General features: G+C 39.3%; 1 protein-coding gene across 3 annotated transcripts in view; it reads right to left on the bottom strand.

Moving 5' to 3' along the window:
• si:dkey-34e4.1 (carboxyl-terminal PDZ ligand of neuronal nitric oxide synthase protein) overlaps window positions 1-26,603 on the bottom strand; it is a 55,573-nt gene that overhangs the window by 16,699 nt on the left and 12,271 nt on the right. For all 3 annotated transcript variants that reach the window (XR_006827892.1, XM_046067413.1, XM_046067414.1), the window contains exons 3-8: window positions 9,231-9,323; window positions 8,971-9,029; window positions 8,162-8,270; window positions 6,969-7,110; window positions 4,136-4,308; window positions 609-770 (exon numbers count right to left, since the gene is read on the bottom strand). Coding sequence is in view for 2 of the 3 variants with exons in the window: in XM_046067413.1 (XP_045923369.1) it covers window positions 609-770; window positions 4,136-4,308; window positions 6,969-7,110; window positions 8,162-8,270; window positions 8,971-9,029; window positions 9,231-9,323 (738 nt within the window). In the remaining variant the exon portion in view is untranslated. The remainder of the gene's footprint in view (window positions 1-608; window positions 771-4,135; window positions 4,309-6,968; window positions 7,111-8,161; window positions 8,271-8,970; window positions 9,030-9,230; window positions 9,324-26,603) is intronic.

The raw sequence follows: 26,603 nt of genomic DNA, 5'->3' as shown, positions 1-26,603 counted from the left end.
GCAAACCTGTGCCTTGAGTGAAGAGCATCCCATGTAGGTATGGGTGGAATAAATGTTAATATCATGACAAAATGAGAGTCAGGATCAATCTCTCAGGTTTAGCTAGACCATCTGAAATTGAAGTCAGAGTCAGGGAAAATTAGAAAAATTAATGTACGCGCTACTGGCTTTTACTGAAAACAGGTTAGTTTCAAGATTAATTTATTTGACATTCATTCTCTAAAGATAACTATTGATTTGAAATTGGCCAGTCAGTGGAAGATTATAAAAAGAGCAAAGACTAAGACAAATTTAAATCTCATTAATGAAAGTCACTTGAAAAAGAAAGCTATGTCTATTTAGAGAAGAACCAATCTGAGTGGCGCTGAAACCATTAGTCGATTAATCCACTGATGAAAACATTCTCTGGTTCCAATTTCTAAAATGAGACAACTTGCTTGATTTTCTTTGCTATACTTCAGTAAAATATAAATTGAATATCTTTAGCGTCCTGGCTTTTGTTTGAACAAAACAAATTACAGTTTGGCCATGATGTGTTTCAGCCAGGCCTACTGATGTATTTGACACAGCCTGCACACTGTGTACGATTGTCTGTGTCTGTTTCTTACCTGTGCGACGGCCACCTGGGTGTGCTGCTGTTGCTGCTGTAGCTGCTGCTGAAGAAGCTGCAGGTAGTGCTGTGATGCCAGCGGAGTGAGAGATCGGGAGCAAGGGCTGCTGGGAGTAACGCCTTGGGATGTCACAGTGAAAAGGGACCTTCGATCAAAGTCCTGACCACAGATAAACACACACAGAAACAATGTGGTTGTTTTTTTATTTTGATGGAAGGAAAATACTACTATTGGAACCTAATAAAAAACAATATACTTCAAACTGAAATGATGGGTGTATTTCCTCTGACATCACATTCCCTGACACATACTGTACCCACATATACTATCACAGACACAACGGACTTCAATGTTGGCCCTAAGGGCCCAGTTTTTCACTCTCGCTACATAACAGAACCTATTTTTAGACCTCAGATGAATGCAATTGACGAACCAGTAGGGCAGAAACCACCAAGTCTTCTGAGTCCCTGAGACAAGGACTGCGACCCACTGATCTGGAGGTCCCTGGAGCCCTATTGTTGCTCCTCGCCAGAACTGTAATAATCTCTAAGCTCATTATCATACCATACATACTCTTCATCTGTCTCCATTTATCTTTCTCAATCTCCTTATCCCTGGATTTTAAATGATTTTTACAGATGACCTCCAGATTTGGCACAAATGCTTCCTGGAGAAATAAGATGTTTTCTAAGCAGGTTTTCTCCAGATATATCAGCACTGACCAAGAGAGATACATTTAATTGGTGTAAGGTACACTGTAACTCCTATATCACACCACTAGAGGTCGAAGTAGCACAATGTAAAGTACAGCACATTTAACTGAACTGTCTCAGAGAGTGCATCTCAGTATATAGAGGGGCTTCTACCTCAGTATATCATCAGCTTCCTTAAATTAAAATAACACATTTTAAATAAAGGTTTTAAAGTTTGGGGGGAAAACACGTCTTGGTTATTATCTATTAACTGTTTACTCAAACACTCAGCTAATCTGCTTCATCTGGACTGTGTGGCTGAGGTTTGATCAGATTTGACTAACCGTGGCCATAAGCAAACAGTGCCCGACTACCAATACAACCTGCATCGCATGTGTCGTCTATCTTTTGGCCAGTCTTCCCTTCCTTCATCCTGATCTCTCATTAGTCCTTCCTCCATCTCTTTCTGTCCCTCTCTCTCTCTGTTTCCTTCCCTCGCTTCTTGCTTATCTCTATAGAGCAGATGTTCATGAACCCCTCGATGGGATTATAGTGGCGTTTCTCAAAAATCAAAGAGAACAGACTGGGGTTTTGGGGATTAGGTGTCCCCCTCTCACAGCCAGCAAGAGTATTCAGGTTACCCACTCCAATACCGCTCTCTCTTTTAGCAGCACGATAACAGCTGTGTCTACCACACTCGTGGTGACAAATCCAAAGGAACACATCATGACACACCAAAGCCTGCTTGTTTGCATCTTTTCATCCGGTCACTGTCAAAATATTCATGAAAGATAATTGTCAGTTCCTAACTTCATATGGATTTAAAGTCTGCCAAACGATAGAGAAAGAAATATTTTGTCATTTTACCTCATTTAAAAGCCAATCTATTTCATACCTACAGCTGCCAAATTGGAGTTGTAAGTCATGAAGAGCTGCAGTCAGTGATCTGGTCAGGTACTGCAGTAGATGACAAAGCACTATACTGTACTTCCTTAGTTCAATGAGCCATTTGGCAGCTCTATGCCTTGATAATAGCATCAAAACACCACCAAAGCCAATGCAATGATTGAAAGCAGAGGTAAAATCCTGTAGCTACAATGCCAGAACCAGGCTGGAGCAAGGAAACTTATTAATTATCTAAATGTGGGGTGATGATGGACAGTGGATAAGACACATGCCTTTGGTGTATGAGACCTGGGTTCAAATCCCCACCATGACACATTCACCAATGTGTCCCTGAGCATGACACTTAACCCCTAGTTGCTCCAGAGGTGTGCGGGCTCTGACATATATAGCAATTGTAAGTCGCTTTGGATGAAAGCGTCAGCTAAATGAACAAATGGATGCTGCTGCTACCTCACCCCTACTGCAGGTTTCAGTAATAAAGGGGAATCTTCACTACAGCTATGATTGAAACAAACTGTCATAAGAATGAAATGTAGTGTCCATGATATCAGGCTGCCCTTACATTTTGCTGATGTAAGGTTTAGCTGCCTAATGACCATGACAAGAAATACAGTGACAATAAGGAATGCTTGAGTAGTGAAATACTTATTAGACCATGGAACACTTAAAAGTGAAATGAAATTTAAAAAAATGTATTTCCTACTCAGTATATATCCTTGGTGTTTGTTTGTGGACTTATTACAGCATTGACTGACAATGTCAGTGTCGATGTTATTTGATAGGTCTAATATCTGTGGGAGGGTCAGTGTTGCCAAGTTGGCAACTTCTGCCTCTAGATTTTGCAACTTTTACGACCTCCTTAGCAAATGTTTTCAAAAAATGTCCAGAGCAACAAATCTTTCAACTGTTTTGGCAGACCGTACCTCCTTGCCCGGTAAAGAAAGCCCCTATTTCTCAGTAAATGTGCACTCAACCTTGCTCACACTGGCAGTGGCTCTCTGGATCGACTGTTTTCAGTGAGTGGGACAGAGCAGCAGCATGTTCAATCAACCAATCAACAGCCAAACAGAAATGTGAATGTGTGCTCCTAATGACCAATCACTAATCTCCTTTGTTTGTCCAGGAGCTCCCTTTTCTTTGCTCTAAATGATTTAATTTGACTATTTAACATGGTTTCCTTCCAATAGTGGCTTGAACTATAGCTGATGACGAAACTAGTTAGACGTTAGTCATTTAAGTTTAAGACTGCAAACAGCCACACAGGCAGTTAAACAGTTGAGGTGTAGTTGCTTTGTAAGAAACAGAGTAAGAAGCACTCTGGTTACAGGGGTACTCGTTACTGTGAGTCTTAACAGTCTAGTCTAGGCACCACAACTGCACCCATAAAAGAGACAGCTAACATTAGCCTCATTCTATGATTCAGGATGATGAAGCTAGGCTACCTGGCTTCCACTATCCGAATTGAACCTAGTTAGCCTAGCTTGCTATCGTCTACTTTCTGAGTGTAATACAAACCAAGCAGCAGGATGGCTCTTCCAGAATGTTGAATGTTGTAAAGGGACAGACAGCTTTAATCGTAATGGTACATAACCAATGCTACGTGGGCTTGCAGAAAAAAGGGGGAAAATGTCTTGTATCAACGTTTGGAAGCTACAGGGTTAAGGGTATTACATTACCTGTGCTGATTTCCAAGCAATGCTAGCCTTCAGATATCAGTCAACCCCTGCCATGGGAAACGCAAATCCAAAGGCTTGAATCTTAGAGGCTGTTTCCACAAATATGTGCAAAAATCCGAGACTGTTTGCCTTTTTACTGTAGGGCAGAAATGTGTGTGTGTGTGTGTGTGTGTGTGTGTGTGTGTGTGTGTGTGTGTGTGCGCGCGTGTGCGTGTGTGTGCGTGCGTGTGTGTCTCCTGTAGTATCTTACTATGATGGTCTGTCCAGGTTTGACCACATTCAATTCAGCCAGACTCTGCAGAATTTCACTGACTGCCTTTTCACACAGTGAAGTCCCAGTTGAAGGATCCTCTCCTCCTCGTCTTCCTCCATGTTTGCTGTCCTCCTCTTCCTCCCCCTTATCTGCCCCTGTCAGTTTACGACCTGCAAAGGAATACACAAAGACAATGAGCAAACCATTGCCATCACTTCTAGGGTTTACGTTTGTTGATTTTTTCTCAGTGGTCAGAATACACTCTCATGGGCACTTTAGTGTTTGGTGTTATTCAAAAATACATAGATTGCATTTACATCATACATAGCTTATCAATGAACCATCAATGAGATTTCTGTTTATATGTGGTGATTAACATTGCGGTCATCATTAAAAATAAATTAGAAACATTATTGTCAGCCTTATGTGAATGTCAGATGGCTACTTACAGCAAAATATTTGGGAAATATGCTGATTTGCCCAATTGCAGTCTTTGCATTAAGGTAAGCTAACTGGCTGCTGGCCGTAGCCTTATTTTTAACAGACAAAGTGGTAGTGAGAGTGAGAAAGTGAGAGTGGTATCAATCTCATCTAAATCTTTGCAAGAAAGCAAATGTTTCCCAAAATTTCCAACTATTCCTTTAAATGTCAATACTGCTTATACAGTAAATTTATCCTTCTGAAATCTATGATATATCAATCTTCACAGTAAACTAATGCATAAGAATCTATAAAAAGCATAGAATCATGGTTGCTTTCATTTAGATAACTAAACCCTAAATTAATTCTATTTTGAGCACATACGCATTATTTTACCCCCACATGATCAACCCTGCCTGTCACACAACTGTAGCTTAGTGACAGACAACTATTCATTCACTGTGCAAATTACAATTATTACTGGTAACACTGGCGGACCAATGACTTGATAGTTGCAATCACGGGAATCTTTCCCATCACTACCCTCCATCCCACATGAAATGAACGCAGCACGAGTCCTCAGAGAATGCTCAAATCAAGATTAGCTTCATGTTGTCCCTTAAATCTGTTGAGATTCCAGTGTAACCCGGACATCTGTGTTGTCACTGTTAGATCATTACTGCGCTGATGAGCTAGTGAGGTTTGATGGTTCAATTTAGGCCATAAAGACGCGTGTAATCATTCTAAATGACAAAGTCAAGCTTTAACCAGGAGAGAGATGGTATTCGTGACCAAAATGACCAGTGAAAGCTCACAATAATATAACAGGTATTTCCACAATTATATGGTTGGTTCACATAAAAAGAAAATTCTGTGGACAGAATCACATGACCTCAGCTCAGACGGAAGTTATGAATCAGATGACCTTAGACTCAACAAAACCATGCAACTTTAACAAAAGTGCAGTGAATCAACTCTTCTTATTTCTGCTAATGGATCTATTTTCAGCCATTACAAGGATTGAAAGGTGTGTTTTGCTCAGCACACTATTGCTGTACTCACAATTCAGTCATTCTTGTGATAGGTTACAATTATAATTTTTTTTCATTCAGTGTGAAAATGTATTAAATACTCTCCACCTCATGCCCACTTACTGTATACATCTCATTTGTCTGGTTTGAACCATTGTTTGTTTATTAAGATGGGCGTCATGACAGCTCCCCAAAGGTAAAGCTAAAAACATCTTGATTGCCCCCTGGTGGCTGGCTGCAGTAGAGGTCATAAAGGACACCCATTCGATGTTACGGGACATGGGCCATACAAATAATCAAAGTACACATCAAATACACATTTTTCCCCAAAAATGGTTTCTGTCATTTTATGTATGTTCAAGTGTTCATTTCTAATGCTTGATGCTATAAGTTTGATCCTATAAAAAGGGGGTTTCACATCATCTCTGGCTTCAAATGACGTTACCAGAGCAAAATGGCACCACCCTTATGCGGGACATTTTGGCTTAATTTTTGTACGATGGGAGGAAGTGGAGAATCATCGTCCATCTTTGTAAACAGCCTATGGTTCAAACACACTACAATTAATATTTTGAATAGTACACATGTCTGTCCACCACTTTGGTGCAGACTGGAATATCTCAACAACTGTTAGAGGGATTGCCATGAAATGTGGTACAGACATTCATGGTGCCCAGAGGCTGACTCTTAATCACTTTGGTGATCCCCTAGCCTTTGATATAACGCCACCAGCGGACATCCCCATCAGTTAGCATTGCCATGGTGAACATGTTAGCATTCTGACATATTTGGATCACTGTGACGAAACACAGCTGCACACAGCAGCTAGCATGGCTTTTGAACTGTCTCAAAAGTGAAAAACTAAAATGTTTTAGCATTTTGCATCTGACTGTAAAGGAGGTGAAAAACATCTAAAATAATTATCCAAACATAGCTGGGTATGTGCAGTACATCATTTCACTAAAAAAGGAGCTTAATGCTTGCATCTTAGTTTTGTGCTGTTTTTCTTCTGTTTGGCCCACAAAGAGTTGTTGGCTCTGTAACAGTTGGAAGGCTCAGACAAGCAGCACTGGTGTTTGCACATTGCTAAATAGAAACTAAACTGTACAAACAGACTCTGGCTCTCAAAGTTATATGCAAACAAAGCCAAAGAATCAGGTCACTAACATTGTTTTTAGGATTTTATTTCTAGCTTTAAATACCTTCTTCTATTGTCATCATTTGTCATCAAATTTACATTTTACTTTATTCTTGTCTCTTTGCATGCATGGTTTGCACAATATAATAAAACAAAATGTGTATTTTTCTTTGTGTATTTGAATGTACGCTGCAACACGATGCATAGCAGATAACAGTAAACCCTTTCAGGTTGTTCTCACCATGACTACTGGGCTCCTCTGTGGACTTGTCACTCTCTCCATCCGCCTGTCCGTCTGCATCCTGCTCAGCATGCTGCAGACTGAGCTTATGGCACACTTCAAAAGCCTGACCTACTGTCCGAACAATACGCATGGCCTGCGTCTGACAGGGAAAGAGAGGAGGCATAGAGAGAGAGAGATAGACAGATAGACAGAGAGGAGGGAATGGAGAGTTTGAGATAAAAGGTCAATGTTTAGAACTGAAGAATTCAACAACCGGCTTTTTACTCCACTAAACACCACAGCAAGTAATTTCACTGATCAGTTCCTCCTGTCTGCTTTAAGACAGTGAAATTACCTGCTGTAGTCTTTGGCTGGACTGAAAACATCCATACTCTCAAGTCATCCTGGGCACACAGTTGTATCCCCCCGGTTCAGAGACTAATTATATCACTACTGTGGAACAATTCTCATAACAGCTGACTGATGACAGCGGACCTCTGAGCAAAGACAGCGGTAACTTGCAACAACAGCATGAACATACATGAAAACATCTTAGACTGAGAGGTAAGGTTGCTTTATAATGGGCAGTTGTAACTCTGTCCTCGAGTGCACCTATTCTGTATTCACTGCAGGCTATGGATATGCAGTGCTAAGCCACCGGAAATTGTATTTAAGATAAAATTCAAAAACAGAAATTGATTAATTGAGCTGACATAATAAGGAAATTAATTCTCAAAGATAAAAACTAAAGACAGAATACAAACAACTGTCAGTCACAGGTAGCTGGACAAAGAAAACAGAAGCAAATCACATTTAAGCCTGCATGCGGTATGTCCTGCAGTGAACTTAACACTTTACATGAAGGAGCAATGACAGCAGTCAATTGGGTGGTAAGAGGGAAAAGTGCATAGGTTTTTTGCAGTTAAGCAGTGTGCAGTTTGTCTCATGGCTGCCTACTGATGCTGTTGTATCTGTATTAATTAAATGGGTATATCTTCTTCCTCTACGATGGGTTTCTCCCTGTGCTGATTGATGATTTCATTTTCAGTTGTTTAAACGGGAAATTTCAGGGGTGATGAATGAATTGTTATTTAATGCTTGAAGAAGATGAATCAATCGTCTCATCTAACCCTTGGTAAGTAAGCGAATAAGCGTATTTTCTACGATGTAAAACTGTAGCTTTTATTATCATAGTGTAGATCTGTAATAACCTTCTTCTTTGACTTGAAGACATTACATCTGAAGGAATTACTGGAACCATCTCTTGCGATGTAGCTGAAGATCTTTAAGTCCTGAGAGTCATGAGACACGTAGAAAATCCTAGAAAACAGAATTTTAATACACAAGAGTTACACAAACCTCAGAATGCGAAAGTTTTTTTTTTTTCTTCTTGTATTTATTTTTTTTTTTTTACATGTTCCTCTCCTTTCTGTGCCATTACTATCCTTCTAATGACAAATTACATTAAAACCTAATATAGAAGTTGGCTTCTGTCCTCACCAGCAACCCTGCAAAAACTTTACTGAGGTGGCATTAAATATCAGATTACTGTGAACATAACCTGACAGAAGGGTGCCTCTCCTGTAAAAATGACATACTTTAAAGTATGCAAACATATGCTCTACCAACTACATGCTCAAGCTATAGATTATTCATTATGCTGTTTTATGAATGTGACTGCATTTGGCATATACAGTAGAGTACATTCAAGCACATTAGTCCAGCATGGAAAAGTACATGGGATGGTCTATAAAGCAAGACAGCTTCATCTACAGAGGCTGAGTTGAAGGGTCTAATTTCCACTGGGAGACAATATGTATCAGCTGTAGTATACTCACGGTCATTTCTCCGGTTAATGCTAATAAGAACATGCAGGGTGCAAAGAACAGACTGGACTGAATATCAGACTGCTTAATCCCCTGGGTGTATAAAGCAAGCGGCAACGATTGCAAGATTTTATATTTGTTTTACCTAAAGTATGAACATACAGAACCGTGAGAGACTGAGAGGTGTGACCGACCTGTATATGGGATCTTGCATGATCATCATTTTGCTCTCATCCCACGTCCATTCTTTTCTCTGTTTATGAGACAGTTGATTGTGATTAAGCACAGAAAGAGCATCTTATATCAAATAAGTTAAACATTTGTTATTACTAATGCTGAAATGCTGAAATGCTAAAACTGGCCAGCTTTAAATCTGTTTTAAAACTGAAACATGTCACTCTGGTGAAAAATGGTTATATCTTATTCCTTTTAGAGTTTGTCATTAGTGTCTTACCTTCTGTTTCTTCCTTAGCATCACCTTGACCCCGTCCACAGACACCACAATGCTGACCTTCTTCTTCTTGATGTTCTTGGCCTTGAATTCATACTAGGAAAACAGACAAACAGAATTACATCAGAGTAGTAGTATTACAGATAAATAGTTTTGTATCTTTCATGTATTAAATTCGAAAAATGATATGATTGTAACAGGCAATAAACTGCATAAAATTAAACTTTTATACTGTAGATATGTTGTTTGTGAATTTTCTGTTCATTATATCGATTAATTGACTAATTGTTTCAGCTGTACGTACACGCATATGCTTCAACAGTCACACTACACACTCACACTCACATTCTCACACCACTCTACCTCTTCATTGCAGAGTGTAAGTCCTGCTGCACTGTTTGGCACGCTGGCAGAATTAAGGGCATAAGTGGGAACAATCTGTCAGCATTAAAACATGATCTGTGGTGCATTTTAATATATCAGAACCTTTAATAGCTTGGCAGCTCTCAATAGGAGCGCTGATAAAGGCTATTTAATATTTGTACTCATGCCAACTAAAAAAACAACTTCTCTGCAGCTCTCTGATGCCAGTGAAAAGAGAAAGGGCACTTGAAAAGTTGTACAGCAGAGCTCCACAAACAACAACGTGTGTCTTACTTCATCTTGATTGTAAGGAGAATAGACATCCAACAGGTCAGAAAACTTATATAATAAATAAATTATATATACTAATATATACAATTTTGACCTACTGGCTTAATCTAAGCAGCCAACAGCATTAAAAGTTGGCAGTTTTACCTCAATAATCCTCTAAAATCTTCTGGAGCTGTTTCATGGCTGAACCACGCCTGTTTCACAGGGGCACAAAACATAAAGTACACCAGCTAAATTAAACAACATTTAAGTAAAAGGCCCTGGATATAGCTTTTTCTCGACTCTGTTTGCTGAGTGGTACACAACAGCTGTGTCTGCACTGAGTGACTAACATGTTTCCGCCTCATCAGCTGGCCAGGCTCTCTGCTGAGGAACTTAGCAAGTCTCGCCTGTCGACTCCAATCAGTGCCACTTCCCAACATGAAGCAGGGTTCAACTTTTGTTAGCTACCAGCTCTCAAGGCCTACGGCAGAACTGTCAAGCAACAGCCATCTATCATGTTACAAAATGCAGGTGTTTGACTTTTGAGCCATAAGCTGGTTTCATACAGTGGCCTATACAAGATCATATATAAAAGTGTGGGGTGCAAGTCAACTGCAGTGGAAAACACTTTTCCGGCTTAACCATTTAACACACATCGAAAGGAATAATTTGACATATTGGAAAATAACTAACTTTCTATCACATGTTTTCTTGCAGACAATTTAATGAGGAGATTGATACCACTATATCTGTCCATTATAAAGCTGGAACCAGCTGACAGTTAGCTAAGCGACAGAAAGACAGAAAACAGGGAAACAGTTAGCCTAGTTCTGTCTGAAGGTGAAAAAAAAAACTGCCTGCCAACTACTCTAAAGCTCACTAATAATCCCATTATATGTCAAAGCCAGGCTAGCTGTTTCCTCCTGCTTCCAGTCTTTATGCTAAGCTAAGCTAAGCTAATTGTCTCCTGGCCGCAGCTTCATGTTTAGCATACAGACGTGAGAGTGGTATCAATCTTGAATAAGCATATTTCCCAAAATGTCAACAATTCCTTTATTATACTTAAGAAAAACAACCCATTAAATGGCATTGTGTGACAGTTCATCTTGTTTTTTGGTTACTTGTGGGCAGTGGAAGCAAGTTGTGAACACAATACTGATGTATCATAACCTTTTAAGATGCTATGGGGAACCTGTTAGCAAACGTGCTTATTTACAGATCCAGCAGTTATGGAGCAATATCATCACTCATTTGGACTTGTCTTTCTGGCCACCAGGTGTACGTAAGTCCAATATTCATTCTCTTGCCCTGTGTTTGGTCTCTACCTACTCCTGAGGGAAATATCTGTCTCTTTAACTGCTAAATGCCCTAAGCTAAACATCTAGATTTTCTCTTTTTAATATGTTGTGGTCATGAACAGAGAATTTGGACAATTTCCCTTTTTTACCCCCAAATATGCTGCTCCAGACAAAGAGGAGAGAATGGCATGCTGTTTAAAGGGAAAGGGTAAGAAGCCAAGATGGAACAATAGGAGAAGATGAGAGGTGAGCAGATAAGAGGAGACAGAACAAGAGGAGGTGAGGACACAGCTGTTGTTATGTAAGGACTTCCTGCAAATGTGACCTTTTAATCCAGCTACACAATGCTGCAACAATTAGCTGAGCATTATGAACAAGTGAAGACCTACAAGACATGATTATGAGATACAATAGTTGGGCTTTTATTACTCTTGTGAATGTGTGCACATGCAGGCAGTAAATCAATGTCATTACTTACATGAAGCAATTTTAGTCACATTCATTTCTATGTTTCCATAACTTTTTTCATGCTAATTTTCTGCTTGTGTCTATTGGAAATACGCTGCTCTCCCTGCCCTGGATCCATGGTGATTAAAGTTTCAGTCTCTAATTATACAGAACTGAGTCCTGAGAGAGCTGATTAAACGGAGAATGGGTTTAGGGAGGGAGAGGAGGAAACACATCACCGACACAGAGAGACGCTAGCCAGGGTTTAAAGAGGAGGAAGGGAGAAGTGCCCATGCTGCAAAGTGAAGTGGTATGGCGGTGAGATGAAAGGAAAGTTCCCAAGTGAGAAACCAAAAACCAGGTGTTGAACTTCCCTTATCTCTATTGCAGTATGCTTATGAACCATGTGTGAAATCTACTGATGTTGAAAATACAGTATTTGCTCTGGGGGCAAATGATGAGATGAGGCAATTCAAAGAAAGGTGATTGACTCTAAAAGGCCCCATCCACACTAGGCCTACTGCATTTTCATTTTAAAATGGAGACCTTCTGCTACGTTTGCACCTCCCATCCAGACTAAAATGGCGTAAACGAAGACCTAAAACGGAAAAGTTTGAAAATGCTGCTGACCCCGTTTTTTGATTTGAAACTCCGGAGGGCGTTTTAGTGAAGACAGGCAAAAACTGAGGACTTTAGAAACGATGACGCTCGGCTCTCTGATTGTGTCTTATAAGTCATGCAGAGCAGAAATACAATGCTACTGACAGAGTTTTTGACTTGATATTTTTATTAAAGTATTCTGTACCCTGCAAATAACACTCAGACTGTCTGCCTACACTTGTACTGTGCTTGTCGCCGTTTACTTTGTGATGACTCCCAGTCTGTTTTCCGCCGCCACACTCTGTGTTACATTCAGTAACAGTCCCAGCTCGTTATTAGTCCATGCAAAAAAAATCTGGTCTGATTCTTCGTCTGCATTACTTTATTCTTTTGGCAAATCTTCTGTAACTACAGAGGAGACCGTCTGCTTCATGTTTACACCGGCATGCGCATGCCCAGTTTACGTGAACGGCCACTAGATGTGCGTTTTCAGTCGTTTTAACGTAGACGGAGAAAAACTCTAAAACGGAGCTAAAATGCTGTTGTGGACGGATATCATATTTGTTTTAATTCTCCATTTTTAAACTAAAACAGAGTAGTGTAGATGGGGCCTAACATCATGATTTCCGGGCATGAACTTGCCAAACATGGCAAAAGGCAGTAAAAGGTTATCAGTGGAGACCGAATACAACTGTATGCATTAATTAACAATCCTATTAGTTCATTCGTTTCAATGGAGTGAGGGAACAAAACTTAAGCTTTATGCTTTTCCTTCTGTTACCAGTGTTGGGAAGGTTACTTTACAAAATGTAATAGGTTACAGATTACAATTTACCCAATTTAAAATGCAATAGTAGTGTTTTAACTACTTTATCAAAGTAATGTAACTTATTTTTCTAAATTTCTAATGAATGTTTTCAAGTGTTAACCATTTTCAAAAGACAGCTTGAGAGGCAGTTTAACTGCATATTCAAACATGAGAACTGTAATGTAACAAACTAAAACATCTAGAGACTTTTATTTTGAAGCTGATCATTTTATTTTGAAGTTCTTATTTAACATGAGGGCAGCCATTTTGAGTGTATACTGACAAGCACATGTTGGAGCCTGACCGACTTCTCAACCATCAACTTATTCTGCTGTCTTAGTGGGGCATTGCCAGTAAGTATTTATTATTTATTTAGGAACCCGTGGAATAATGTAAAGTTTAGTTTTTTAGTGCAGCTATTATTTAGCTATTATTTAGTGCAGTGATGATGTACTTACTTAAGTAACAAGCTAGCATAACTGAATATTGTTAGCGTCATTATTTCAACTACAATTTGTAATATTTCCTGTGTTTCTTGGGGTTTATTTCAGTTTGAACTTTTCTCAAATAAATTCTGCCAAGTACAACACGCGGCTTGTTCATTGGAGAAGATGTTGGAGAAATGAGTTTTGCTTGCTGTTTCATTTCGATGAGAACAGTACAAGAATCAAAATATTTGTCGACCCATTTAAGCATTTTGCAGAGAAACACTGAGAGAAAGGATCATCCATTACGTTATAAGACTCAGAAGGTGGATATTTCACAAGCACGGACCAGGTAAAGCAACAGTGAACACTTTGGTGCAGTTCCAACTGGGTACAATGCTGGTTTCGGTTTCGATTGGCTTCCTCATTTAACAAGCCTCCTCCGTGCACCCGCAGGTGAAAACGGTATCGCGGGTGAAAATCGCGAGTGCTGTGTCATTTTGGCCACTTCAGCGGACAAACAGAGAGCACAGATACAACATACTCAGATGGACAGCCATTGTTTTAACTCAATGTGCAAATTTGTTGTGTGCTCTTGAAAAACTATTGAGCATTGTGTGCCAGTCACATACATAAAATGTTACAAATCAGTTACCATTGGTGTCACTTACACTAGGGTGGCTGGGGACATGTCCCAAAGACTTTCTGAAAGCGAAATTGGTTAAAATATGTTCTGAAAAATAGCTTGGAACAAGAAATGTTAAATCACAAATGGCAATGCTTTATTTATTTGCGCAATAAGAAAACATGCAATGCAATTTAAATATAGAAGAAACAAATGTGCTTTGTCCAAGAAAATTACTTAAGCAACAAAAAAAAGCTACTAATTTTAATGCATTATATTCCATTTTATTGTTATATTTTGAATTGTCACCTGCTGAATTTTGTGCTGCCATTCATATAAATAAAGACATTTACTTCATAAATTGGTGCAGAAAATGTCTCCAGAATGCAGGAAATTAAGTGTTTAATGCTCAAAATCTTGTGATGGAGGACCCCCAGACACTCCACTCATACATTTTATCATCGAATACTTATTCAAAATAGTGTTAAAATATCTTCTCGTCTTGTTCTCATGACCAAAGTCTTTCAGACCTTAAGTCACCAGCTCTTTCGTGGGGATACGTGGTAAGTAGAGGTGCTCCGATCAGGATTTTTTGGGCCGATCACCGATCGCTGAAAGCCGTATTGGCCGATACCGATCACTGGGTCTATTTGGAGCCATTCATTTATCATGCAACATTATACAGTATACTGTATATTTATTTAATTGGTCCTAAAAACAATGTATTAAGTGTTAAAGTTAACAGATGATAAAGTATCATGAAATGACAACTGTTTATTTTATTGCCAGGAAACATGAGCAATAAATTCCGCTCAATCTGTTTCTTAGACTTAAATGAGGCAGCCTTTGCCTGGTTACTGTGAACATCTTATAGCTTAACAAATATAGCTTTACTGTTGAATAAACTACAAAAACAGAACAAACAGCATCTTTATAAAATTTAGTACAACCATAAAAACTGCAACAGAAAAGGCTGTAGCCAAAATATTTAGGAGATAAAGGAGCAGAGGCATCATGAGTCGATGATAAACTCTGAAGTAGCTGCTTTTTGTTCTGGAAAGCAAAGGCAGGTTCTGTGGGTTTTAGGGGGGAGAGAGAGGAGTGGAGAGAGGGAGAAGGGCTACAGAGAGGAGTCATAACTGCCTTCAATGAGATTTGAAAATAAGGAAAATTTTAATAAATACAAATAGGCTACAATGTAAATTCCATATTATACAGTTAATATAACATAGGCTACTATATTCAATCTAATTTCATATGGTTTGCCATTAGTAGGCTACAGGCCTTATATCATTTCAGTGGATTGTTTTCATTTTTAATCCTTGTACAGGAAGCACAGTCTGCATATCTTACATGCTGCCACCGGCTTTACCAGAGGGAGAGTAGCAAACACTTTAAATACAGACAGAAGGTTTTTATTTGATTTCATAAAGGTTAAAAATACGGGAGATTTACAGGGAAACATTTAACGATACCGGGTGAGAACGGAAAAATACAGGAGAATCTCGGGGAAAACGGGAAGGTTGACATGAGAGGATTAGACAGAGGAGTGGGGTAATGTGAGTCTACATCCACACTGCTACGTTTTTAAAACGGTTTCATAACGAAAACGATCTCTGTCCACAGCAGCGTTTCAGCTGCTTATCAGAGTTGATCTCTGTCTATATTAGAATGACTGAAAACACATCTAGTGGCCTTCAGGTAGCTACACTGGGCATGCGCGTGCCAGTGTAAAAATGAAGCAGATGGTCTACTCCGCAGTAGCAGACGATTTAGCGAAAGAAGAAATTAATACAGACCAAGAACCAGACCAGGCTTTTTTCTTTTCTTTTTTTTTGCATTGACCGACAACGAAGTGGAACTGTTACTGAAAGTAACACGGGAGTACGAGAGACGGCGGCGGAAAACAGACTGGGAGTTGTCGCGACATGCACAGTAGGCTAGGCTAACTGTTAAGTGTTATTTACACAGTACTTATATTTTAATAAAAATACCAAAACTAAAACTCTGTAAGTAGCATCATGTTTTTGCTTTGCATGACTGATAAGACCGACTCACAAAGCCAAATGTGAGTGTGTGTCATCGTTTTATAAAGTCCTCTGTTTTGTCCATCGGGTCCGCAGCGTTTTCAAACAAACATCTTCTGATTAACCGTTTTAATCTGGACGGGAGGTGGAAACGTAGCAAAAGGTCTCCGTTTTTGTAACGAAAACAGAGAGAGAGATGCAGTCAGTTGATTGAGTAGCGCCGCTCTTTGCATCAGGAAACTCTTGTTAAACTCTGGTTGCGGGTGGAGTGTGAGTTTCACATGATCACTCCTGCGTGTTGCTCCACTTGTCTGATTGCTGCTCAACTCTAAAATGATTACGTGGGCACATTAATCCCTTCTTGTCTGAGAAGGACTTTGGTGCTAGCTAGCTTTGAAAACCGCTCAGACAGCGTAGTGAAACATTTTAGCTGCCAATGAAAATATATCAATTATCGGCCTTTTTAGCGACCACCGATCAAAAGAGTTAAAGCCATTATCGGCCGATTATGATCGGTAACCGATCGATCGGAGCATCCTTAGTGGTAAGGTGGGCTGGCGTGGTTACAGTGCCAGGGCTGAATTTTTGTCCCAGTCCGCCCCTGTAAACAGCTGTGGCTGGAAATGGCAAAGGAAGGCATTGTCCACATGAGAAACATGCAAAGCAACAAAATGAACATTATACATATAGCAACATATAGCCAAGCTTTTTACAGAAAATATTCAGATGTAACCGCCAATGTAATCATAAACACTTTCATAAGTGGCTGTAATTTAATTACAAATTGTTTTCTAGCAACTGTAACGGATTACAGTTACGTTTATTTTGTTAAATTACGTAACTAAATTACTCCCCAACACACTCTGTTACCTCCAATCAGTTGCTAAATAAATTCAATTGATTTTTCAACTCCCATTTTCCAGTTGTTCCTAAATTGAATCTAATATTATCGATCCCTCTCCCACAGCTATGTATAGCTATGGTATTTCATATCACTTTACAAACATCAATATAACCAGACTGTCAAAGTATTGTAGGATGTGAAGAACTTCACAAACTCTCGCAATCCGCTATAGATATTTGTTAATTATTGTCTATTTACTGTGGAAAAATGTCTGTTAACAAACTTGCTGTCAACACCAATGAGAGTGGGTGAAAAGAAAAAAACACACAAACGCTTTTCATACATAGATGAACACACACCTGCAAAACCAGGCAACTTACAACCTTTACTAACATATCAAGACTCAGCTCTTTTATAATTCAGTTGATGCCAGGATTCTGGGGAAGCAAAATGGGATTTTGCAACTTTATTCAAGGAATGAAATTTTTATACTTTCTTTGCTTAAGTGCCAAGTGTTTTGAAATATTTAAGCTTTTAATGCACTTGCATTGTTATGGTTTTTTCCGTTACCAACATCGTAACAAACATTTAAAAACTTATGACAAGTCCCCCTAAGCATTAGCATGTCAGGTTACAAAACTTTCATCAAGGCATAAAAATATATCCAGAGAGGAGCTTAGTTTACTGTAGTCCACTGTTATGGATTCTGAAACATTCTTAATTATGACTGAGAAATTTAGGAAGACAGGCTTGAGGAATAACACATGAGTTGTAATGAGAAGTGTATGACTAATATGTGCAGTGAACAGGCGTGCAAAGGACCTGAGCTTGAAGTTCTAAGATACACTCTTCAAAGATTTGGATTAAAACCCTAAAACTATTCCTTCGATGCTGACTGCGAGTGTTACAGTGCTACAGCAATGTTTAAAGCCTAAAGCAAACGGAGTGAGAGCATTTTCTTCCGTCAGACTCATCCGTCTTCCCAGACAGCGTAACAAATTTCAGCCACCGTGCCTCTCTACAATCTGTTCTGAAAGTGTCAGACAGAATAGCTATGGCTACTGCTATGTGCACAAAATGAGGAAAGGAAAGCTGGCTCTTACAATTTTTTAACCCAGTTTAATAAATTGTGCTGCTTAAAAACCGAGACAAAGATATTACAAGATCAAACCAGAGGAGACAAGAGGCTATTCACTTTTTGTTAGTACCACCTGAGCAAGCCAAGACAATAGAATTTGGTTTGACAGTTTCAGAGCAGTTCATTTTTGTGGCATGAATAATCACTTATGAGCAAAGCTACCAGCAACGATGGCAATGTTGGTCGGTCCATCACTCTGGTCCAGATGGAAATGTCTCAACAACTATTAGATGGATTGCCGTGAAATCTTTTCATTAATGGTCCCTATATGATGAACTCCACTGACTTTGGTGATCCTCTGACTCTCTCTCCTCTAGCGCCACCATGAGGTTGACATATTTGGTTTTGAGGCAAATGTCTCAAGAACTATTGGCTGTATTGCCATGAAATATGCTACACACATTCATGTTCCCCTCAGGATGAATTTCAATAATTATTATTGATTATCTTCAATACTTTATGACCAAATACTTGCAAAATTAATGACATTCCCATCAGCCTAAACATCTCTTTTTCTTGTTATTCTATTTTTCCTTAAGAACAATCAAACCTCGGCCAAAACATTAAGTCACGGTAGCTCATTATGAATTGCTGTATTTATTTAAACAGAAACAAATATACAAACAAGTTAAAATATTGTGCATTGGGTCTGCAGTATCAACTGATTACATTACCAAAGTCCCGAAGTAAAACTTCTTTTAGTATCATGTAAACCTGTTACCCATGTTTCATTATTCCACAATTGAAAATCTAATAGCACAACTAAAATATACAAATTCCAATATATATTCTGTCAACATATATATTAGCGCCTGTAGATACAGTTTTGACATGAACATTTGGGAAACTTCAGTTTATTGAATTGAATTGAATTAAAGGAATAGGTCAAGATTTTGGGAAATGTATATATTTGCTTTCTTGCTGATCGTTAGATGAGAAGATTGATGCCTCAAGCTACAACCAGGAAACAATTAGCTTAACTTAGCATAAACACTGGAAAGAGGTGGAAACAGCTTGCCTGAATCAGACGACAAACCAAAATTTACCTACCAACACCTCACTAATTAAAACATGTTTGTTTGTTTTTTTAAAATCCCTACAAAAAACAAACAATTTTTACAGGGAGTTGCATAGTGTTTTACAGGTTTTTATCTTTCCCCCTGCTTCCAGTCTTCATGCTAATCTAACCCATGACTGATGCTGATCTAACACAGACAATGAATAAGCATATTTCCCAAAAGGTTAAACCATTCCTTGAAGTGTAAAGAGTGAAGTTTTATTAGGAGGCAGACTAAGAAGCTATTATATCATTACAAGTATGATTAGCAATCTCCCCGCTGGGTCCTGGACGTTGGATCTCATGATCCCAAGATACAGACCGCACTCTAACCTTGTCCACATACCATGAGGTATGAGGGAGCTTGATTGTCACTGCAAACTGTAGAGGATGTCCCAAAGGACACAAGGGACTCTGCTGAACTGTGTTATGATGTTAACATCCTCTTTCCTCGAGGGACTACAGTTCAAGGTACTTGGCTCCCAGTCATTTCGTGGAAGCAGCTGTACTGCAGATACTGTAAATAAACCTTCTGGCACCAAAAGGCACCTGCGAACAGCCTTTTAATTAAAAAGACTTTTAAGTCCTTCAGATAATGTTATTTGGTTCACGCTTGAATAAAGAATAAATTGGAAAAATTTTCCTTCCTTCTGTCCATGGGTATTTTTCAGACAGGCTAAATGAGCAGGATTTAGGTTTAGCAAACCAAATCATGGAAAAAGAAATAATGGGCAACCCCCCACTCCCCTTCGTTGATCCTGAAAAGCTGTGGAATGCTGGGTGCATTGTGGGTCATTGATGCTCCCTGTAGCACCATTGAATCCATACAGGAGTACACAATAGGCCCTATAGATCGCAACCTAGCAACCACTTCATTACAATTCTCAGGATTTGGGGAGTTCTAAGGAATTTCACTGCTTTTTTTCCAATTCGATATACAAAGAGATGACTGTTGGGAGCAGAGCTGTGCTGCGAAACACAACAGCTGCCCAACAGCCTGGTATTTAATGGGTAAAGGCTTCCTGGAATCAAAGTAGCAGGAAACAATTTGAAATACATTTAGCACATTTATTTTAACTCCAACCGCGAGTGCTAATTTTTTGAGAAGGAAATCACGTGTTTTGGCAATCAAGCAGTTGCCGCTTACAATTTCCCATTAGTTTAACAAAGAACTGGGGCTTTAATCACTGCTGCTCAACTAGTCTCTCTCCCTGCGAGTGGTATTTTCAGACAGGCCTCTCAGGCTCATAGCCAGACAGGGAGGACGCAGCCACTCCTACACTCCCATGACGCCGGAGAGGCCAAAACCTCCGGAGTGAACTGGCACGTCTCATCATTAGTCAGCAGGGGAATGATAAGGGAGCAATTACCTCGACAGTCGCCACAGACGATGACCTTGGCCTAGATCAAAAACGGAGGGGAGTTTGTGTTTGCGCACGCTGGCAGTGTTATGTATGAAAAAGAAAAAAAGAATAAGATACTAGAGCTAGATAGGCAGGCATATTTTAAAAAGTGTGTGTGTGCGTGCATTTAGATGCTTGCTGGTGCCTGTCTGTGCCTACGTGAGTGGTTTCCGCCTGAGTGCAGATATTATGGATTGGACTCCTGGGCTCCAGTCTGTTGGCAGCCTCCGCTGAGCACCCTCTCCTGAGGGAAAGAGGGTGCTAACAGGAAACAGCCTGCTTAAAGGACTGCTTACCGGGGGCTTCTGCATGACAGCGGGGTTACACGCAAGACTGGAATTAACTGGAAGAGCATAGAATACCGAGGCTTTTATTTGTGGAATAAACATTGTTATCAAGTAGAATTTGGAGCAGTTTTGACTGAAGGGCATTAATTTCTGTTGTGCTTTCATTGTTTGTTTGTTTTTTTCTTCAGATTATTTATTTCAGTTTATTCGTGATTTTAGCGATAAAATCCCGGTAGACAAATCTGCAACCACAGCTGGCACTGACCCTGCACCAGATCCATCTGGGAGCTACAGCTGTGACTTCTATAGATAAATTACTTTCATTACTTGCACTACACTTGTGTTTATAGTGGCTGACAGAATTGATCAATCCTGGCCCGTGTTAATACATCTGGACTGAGGTAGGGAAGGAATCAAAGCCCCACGAACTCTGGGAAGCCATTAAAACGGAACATGTGGTACACGTAATTGATCATCATTATGTCCTTCAATCTCAAATTAAAGCGACAAGGTCAGAAGGTAAAGCTGCCACGGATGAAAACAGTAAACGTGATGCGGTATGAGTCAACCCACACCTTTGGATAGGAATAAACTACACATGAAGCAGGCTTGTCAGAGGAAAACAGCTAAGCCCCAGTGCGGGCCCAGGCAGGCACTCCTTGAGTGTCGGCGCCCTTGCAGTGAGAATGGACCCACGCCTGAGTGACTCGTTGACAGGCACAGTGAAAGGACAGCCAGTCCCAGAGCACTGACGGTGGCTACTCAGGGTTAGTCACATGGGACGTGGAGGAAATACAAAGGAACAGCCTGAGCATGCCAAACACTCACTCTCAATAACACGCGGGCATATGGTGCACACGGGTATACACACTAAGTACGTATATCCACATGTGCACTCAGGAAGACACAATAAATAGATTTACTGTCCCAGAATGTTTATATAGTCATATGGTAATTATTTACATTATTTCATAACTCTCAAAAACCCAAATCTAGAGTGAACCCTGACTTATAATCTCATCTGTGTTTCAGACAAAATAACTCAGATGGTCCTCGGCATGTTTTCAAAATCAAGCAGATATGTCCTAACATACGGAAAGATGGAAGAATAGCAAAACAACACCTGCAGTCTCCATACAGTCTGACACCAGAAATCATCACCTTAATCCTCTTCCAGGTTATTACATTAAGAGACAGTAGTGACTCCTTTAAATGCAAATCTCCTACCTCGACTGAAAGTAAAGAAAAGGAGCCATATCAGATCACTGTTGGTGTGGCTAGAGGGACTTACCTAAACATCTTCTGTGGTATTGCAGTAGAATGAAAAGATTTCGGGTTGGTGTCAAAGAAATGTTACGTTCCATATTAAGCTTGAATGTCACATTTTTCCCAGTGCTGTGCCTGTAAACGGAATTCACAATATCTAATCTACAATAACACAAGGGCTGATAGCTGTAGCATTTCTTATACTTCTTATTCTAATACTTTGGGGGTCTTTTAAAAGTCCAATTAAAAAGACTACATAAATTATATAAATGATAATGATGGAACGTGCAGTTTCTGCCCTCCCAAAATGAGACATCTGGACCCTAATAAGGGCATATGTTACAAGGGCAAAGTCCCCCTCCACTCAAAAATGTATTTTGCTTACTGTGACTTCACTTGGATGTCTAACCTTCACTGTGCAGAATGATGTACAGTATATGCAGTATGTCACTTATTCATCTGCTGAAGGAGGAAAGTTTCTCTGTGCTCACCTTGAATTCTAAGTTTAACAAGTTTACGTGACTTAAAACGTGTTTGGTTTAATTACTCAAATCAAAATGTACAAGCGCAGATTTAGGGTTTGTAGACCTGTGGAATGAATTTGAAATTTTAATAGAGTTAGTGCTAGTATCTCAAGCGTGCTGTGATTATGATGTAATTGTCATTGACAAATAATTGTGTGTCTTTCACTTAGTCTATAACCTCTGCATTTGTCTTGTAGACTTGTAATTTGTCTTGTAGACTTGTAATTTGTGTGTGTGTGTGTGTGTGTGTGTGTGTGTGTGTGTGAGTGTGTTCAGTTCATTAATTCCAGTAATTATTGTTTGTCTGTTTACACAAATGACAAAAATTTTGATAAACTCAAACATAACTTAACACTGTAACACCAGGTCAGTGATTTACAATTTCGGTCAACAGTGACGCATGCCACTGCCTTCTAGAGCTTGTAAATAGTTGACATGCTAGTAGGTTAAGGGATAAGGTTAGGCAATGCGGTGACAGAGCATCCTGCAGAACCATGGTTATACAGAGATGCAGAGCGTGGCTCTGTCCATTGCAGTAGTCTGGCAAAGCAGAATTCAGAGCAATAGGATTACTGGGGCGAACACTGTCAGATCACAGGCTCTAAAATCCCTGTATAGTGAAGGAGGGCAACCATTATGATCTACAGCCATATACTGTAACAATTAATTAGTCATGCTGCTATATAGTGTTATCAACATGCTGATCTCTAATTAGGGCAGCTAAGGGTTTGTTTAAGGGCTTGTTTGATTTATAATTTCCAATTAACAAGGAAATTGATAAAAAAAAATACTCAAGAGCTGAATTGATTGGTCAAATGGCAAAAAATTAATCGGAAACTATTTTGATAATTTATTAATCGTTTCAATCATTTTTAATGTTTCACTAATGAGGAGATTTGCTGTTTTTCTCTGTTTTTTTTTATCAATATAAAGAGAATATATTTGGGTTTTGTACTTTTTTGTCAAAACTATTGACATTTTATAGACATTAAATGATTAATCAATTAATTAAGAAAATAATTGTTAGTTACAGCCCTACACTACTCTAAAGTTTATTATATTTTCTAAATATCTTTTAATCTTTTCAGTGCAAAGAAGTGAGATTTATAATAACGTAGAATCTGTTAGGAGTGGCTTGTGTGTATAATTAATCTGAACATATTGTCACACATATCTGTTGCCAGACTGTAGCTCTGCATGTCATCAATCACGCAAATGTGAATGGACAGGACAATAGGGAGCCTACAGCTGGTGTAAAGGAGGTACTTGATGAAAGGGAGAACAACAGAAAGTAGGTGATGAACCATTTACTAAAACAATGTCAGATTTGAGGCCAAATGCAACTATTAACCCTGTTTTAGGGTGGTAAACATGGGGGTCTGAGTCAGGGGCGCCATCTGTGCCTTACATGCAAACATGTCCCAAAAAGCCCTTTGGAAGAGGCTTTAAGGGTGTGTGAGAGCTTTCATAAAGCTCAATCATGAGTAGCTTAAATCCTTGTCTGAGAAGAGAGAAAGATCCTCATGTATGCTACTACACCAGCAACAACTTGTCTGACAACAGAAGGTTGGGCAATCTGTGCCACCACATGGCACTGATTGATGACAGTCACCCCAATCATGGTACAATGCACAACATATCTGACAAAATAACAACAAAACAGGTGGTCCGCACTCACTGAGGCTCACCATCCGCAACGCACTGCAGAAGATTAGAGGTAATCAAAAAGATCTAAAGCACTGAATGCTTTTTCGTCCTCTGGGGACCAGGAATGTATGTACAAAATATCAGGCAACCTATTCAATAGTTGTATATATATTGCATGCTGGACCAAAGTTGTGGACCAACTGACTGGCATGAAGAATGGCTAAAAATCTAGGTCTATAGCCTACATCAGTGTCTGCTGCAGGAATCATATGTAGTTTCTTAATTGAAAAAGAGAAACCCAGAATGTAATGTAAAAGTAGTTGTTGTTGGCTAGAGGTAACTGTATTTGTAGCATATTCAGGGTTTTCAGTTCATGGATGTTGACCATCAGGGTTCTTTGGCTGGTATAATACAGAGATCTCTTTGTCTGATATCCACTGTAACTGTCTGTGACCAAAGGTTAAAAGAGAAGGTCAGTTCAGTAATACTTTTAGCAGGGATTATGGAGCCCAGATAATGTTGGGAAGTCACGACACACTCCTGTTTGATGTATCTTATGTAGGTGATGGCAAGAAGAGACAGAGACAGACCAGACAGAAAGATCTGAGGAGCGCAGGCTTTATCATAACCCCAAAACACACACAGCAAGCGAAAAACTAGACCAGTCAAAGGCAAAGATTACACTGAAATCCAAATGGGATCAAATTATTCAAAGGAAGCACAAGAAAACAGAGTTTGGGAAATTGAGATTCTGCTCAAAAATATGCTAATGCCTCCAGTGCATATGATAAAACGGCTTATGGGCTGTCTCCTCCCTCATTATCCATTCAGTTTGTCTGCCCTGATGGGTTGATGCAAGTGGAGATAACAATGAATGCAGCAAAACAGTCCCTCAAACTTTCTCTGCAGAGCGGTGTGTTATGTAAACAATACAAAAGCACATCACGCAGTACTATTCCCTTTCTGTTCAATCAACAACTAAATATACAGCCTGGCTTTTGTTTTATCTGTTAAAACCCTATGCTGCTTAAGTGACAGACATTAACAACTGGACGGAGTTTGACAGGCAGGGACATGGTCCGCTGTGAGACTGAGATGTTGTTAATCTGAGTGACATTCACATTAGCTGTGTCACTTGGACAGCAGAGAATACATTATCTTGTTAGTGGCTGAGTGGATGCATAGTGCTGAAGCATTTTAGAGTCCTTAGGATGAGCAGCAGCAGTTTGCTCACATCATTTACCCAATTAGAGTATAACAGGGGGCAACCATTGTGTCATCAGGAATAAAGCAAAGAAAACCTGAAGAGTCAGTAAAACACACATCCGTCAAACTCAACATATGAAATAGTAGATTGTAGATACAATAAATTGGCCCTTACAGAAGCAGCTTACTTGTCATATACTGAAAAATAAAATGCAATTGACATCGATATACCATGTATCAAGAACATGTTAAACAATGGATCATAAATACAGGTACATTATTATAAATTATCTTTCAACAAACATTGTGAATACATTATTAAATGTATGTAAATACAGTTTAATCAAGAGTTTCACCCCATTTCCAGTTGTTGTTTTATTGCTTGATAATCTAGGCTAACCGGTAAGGCTACTGGCATAAGCTTCATATCTAGCACACAGACATGAAAGCAGTATCATTTTCTCATCTAACACTCCGCATGAAAGTGTATTTTTAAGCATATTTTTGAAAATGTCACACTATTAAGTATGACAAAAAATGCTCAGAAGCCTTCACATATGCAACTTGCTTGTTTAAGCTGTCACTTATAACCCTTTCATACACGGGAGGCACGAATTACACGGGTCTACTGAACGCACATCAAACCCGCATTCGAAAGTTGATTGTTGTCATTGTTAGCAGAGACTCCAGTCTTTGTTATTTCACTAAACCACAGAATTACACAGAATTGTATTACATGATTACGCCACATGTTAAAAGTTTTCCTCTCTCTCTCTCTCTCTCGTTTCAGGGAGTCGGTTTGTTAGTCTTTTAAATGTCAAGCTCACATTACAAAAGTTTCTAGATGGCAAAATGTATCTAGGATTCCCATTCATGCAAAAGTCGACCCTTTTCCACGTCAGAAACAGGGTTTGGCTGACATGAAATGACCCATTCAATCAGTCTGAATGAGATATTAGCCATGTTTTTCCTCTCTCTATATGGAAAACATTATATTGCTAAAGTGGTTATATTATACTCATTTTCAGGTTCATCATTTTATTTAGGGGTTGTACCAGAACAGGTTTACTTGGTTTCATTTTCAAAAAATACCATATTTTTTGTCATAGTGCACATTGCTGCAGCTCCTCTTTTCACC

This window comes from Micropterus dolomieu, linkage group LG13 (assembly GCF_021292245.1).
Source record: "Micropterus dolomieu isolate WLL.071019.BEF.003 ecotype Adirondacks linkage group LG13, ASM2129224v1, whole genome shotgun sequence".
Lineage (NCBI taxonomy): Eukaryota > Metazoa > Chordata > Actinopteri > Centrarchiformes > Centrarchidae > Micropterus > Micropterus dolomieu.
Note: the sequence above shows the minus strand (reverse complement) of the source record. Positions and strands in the feature narration are given on the sequence as shown.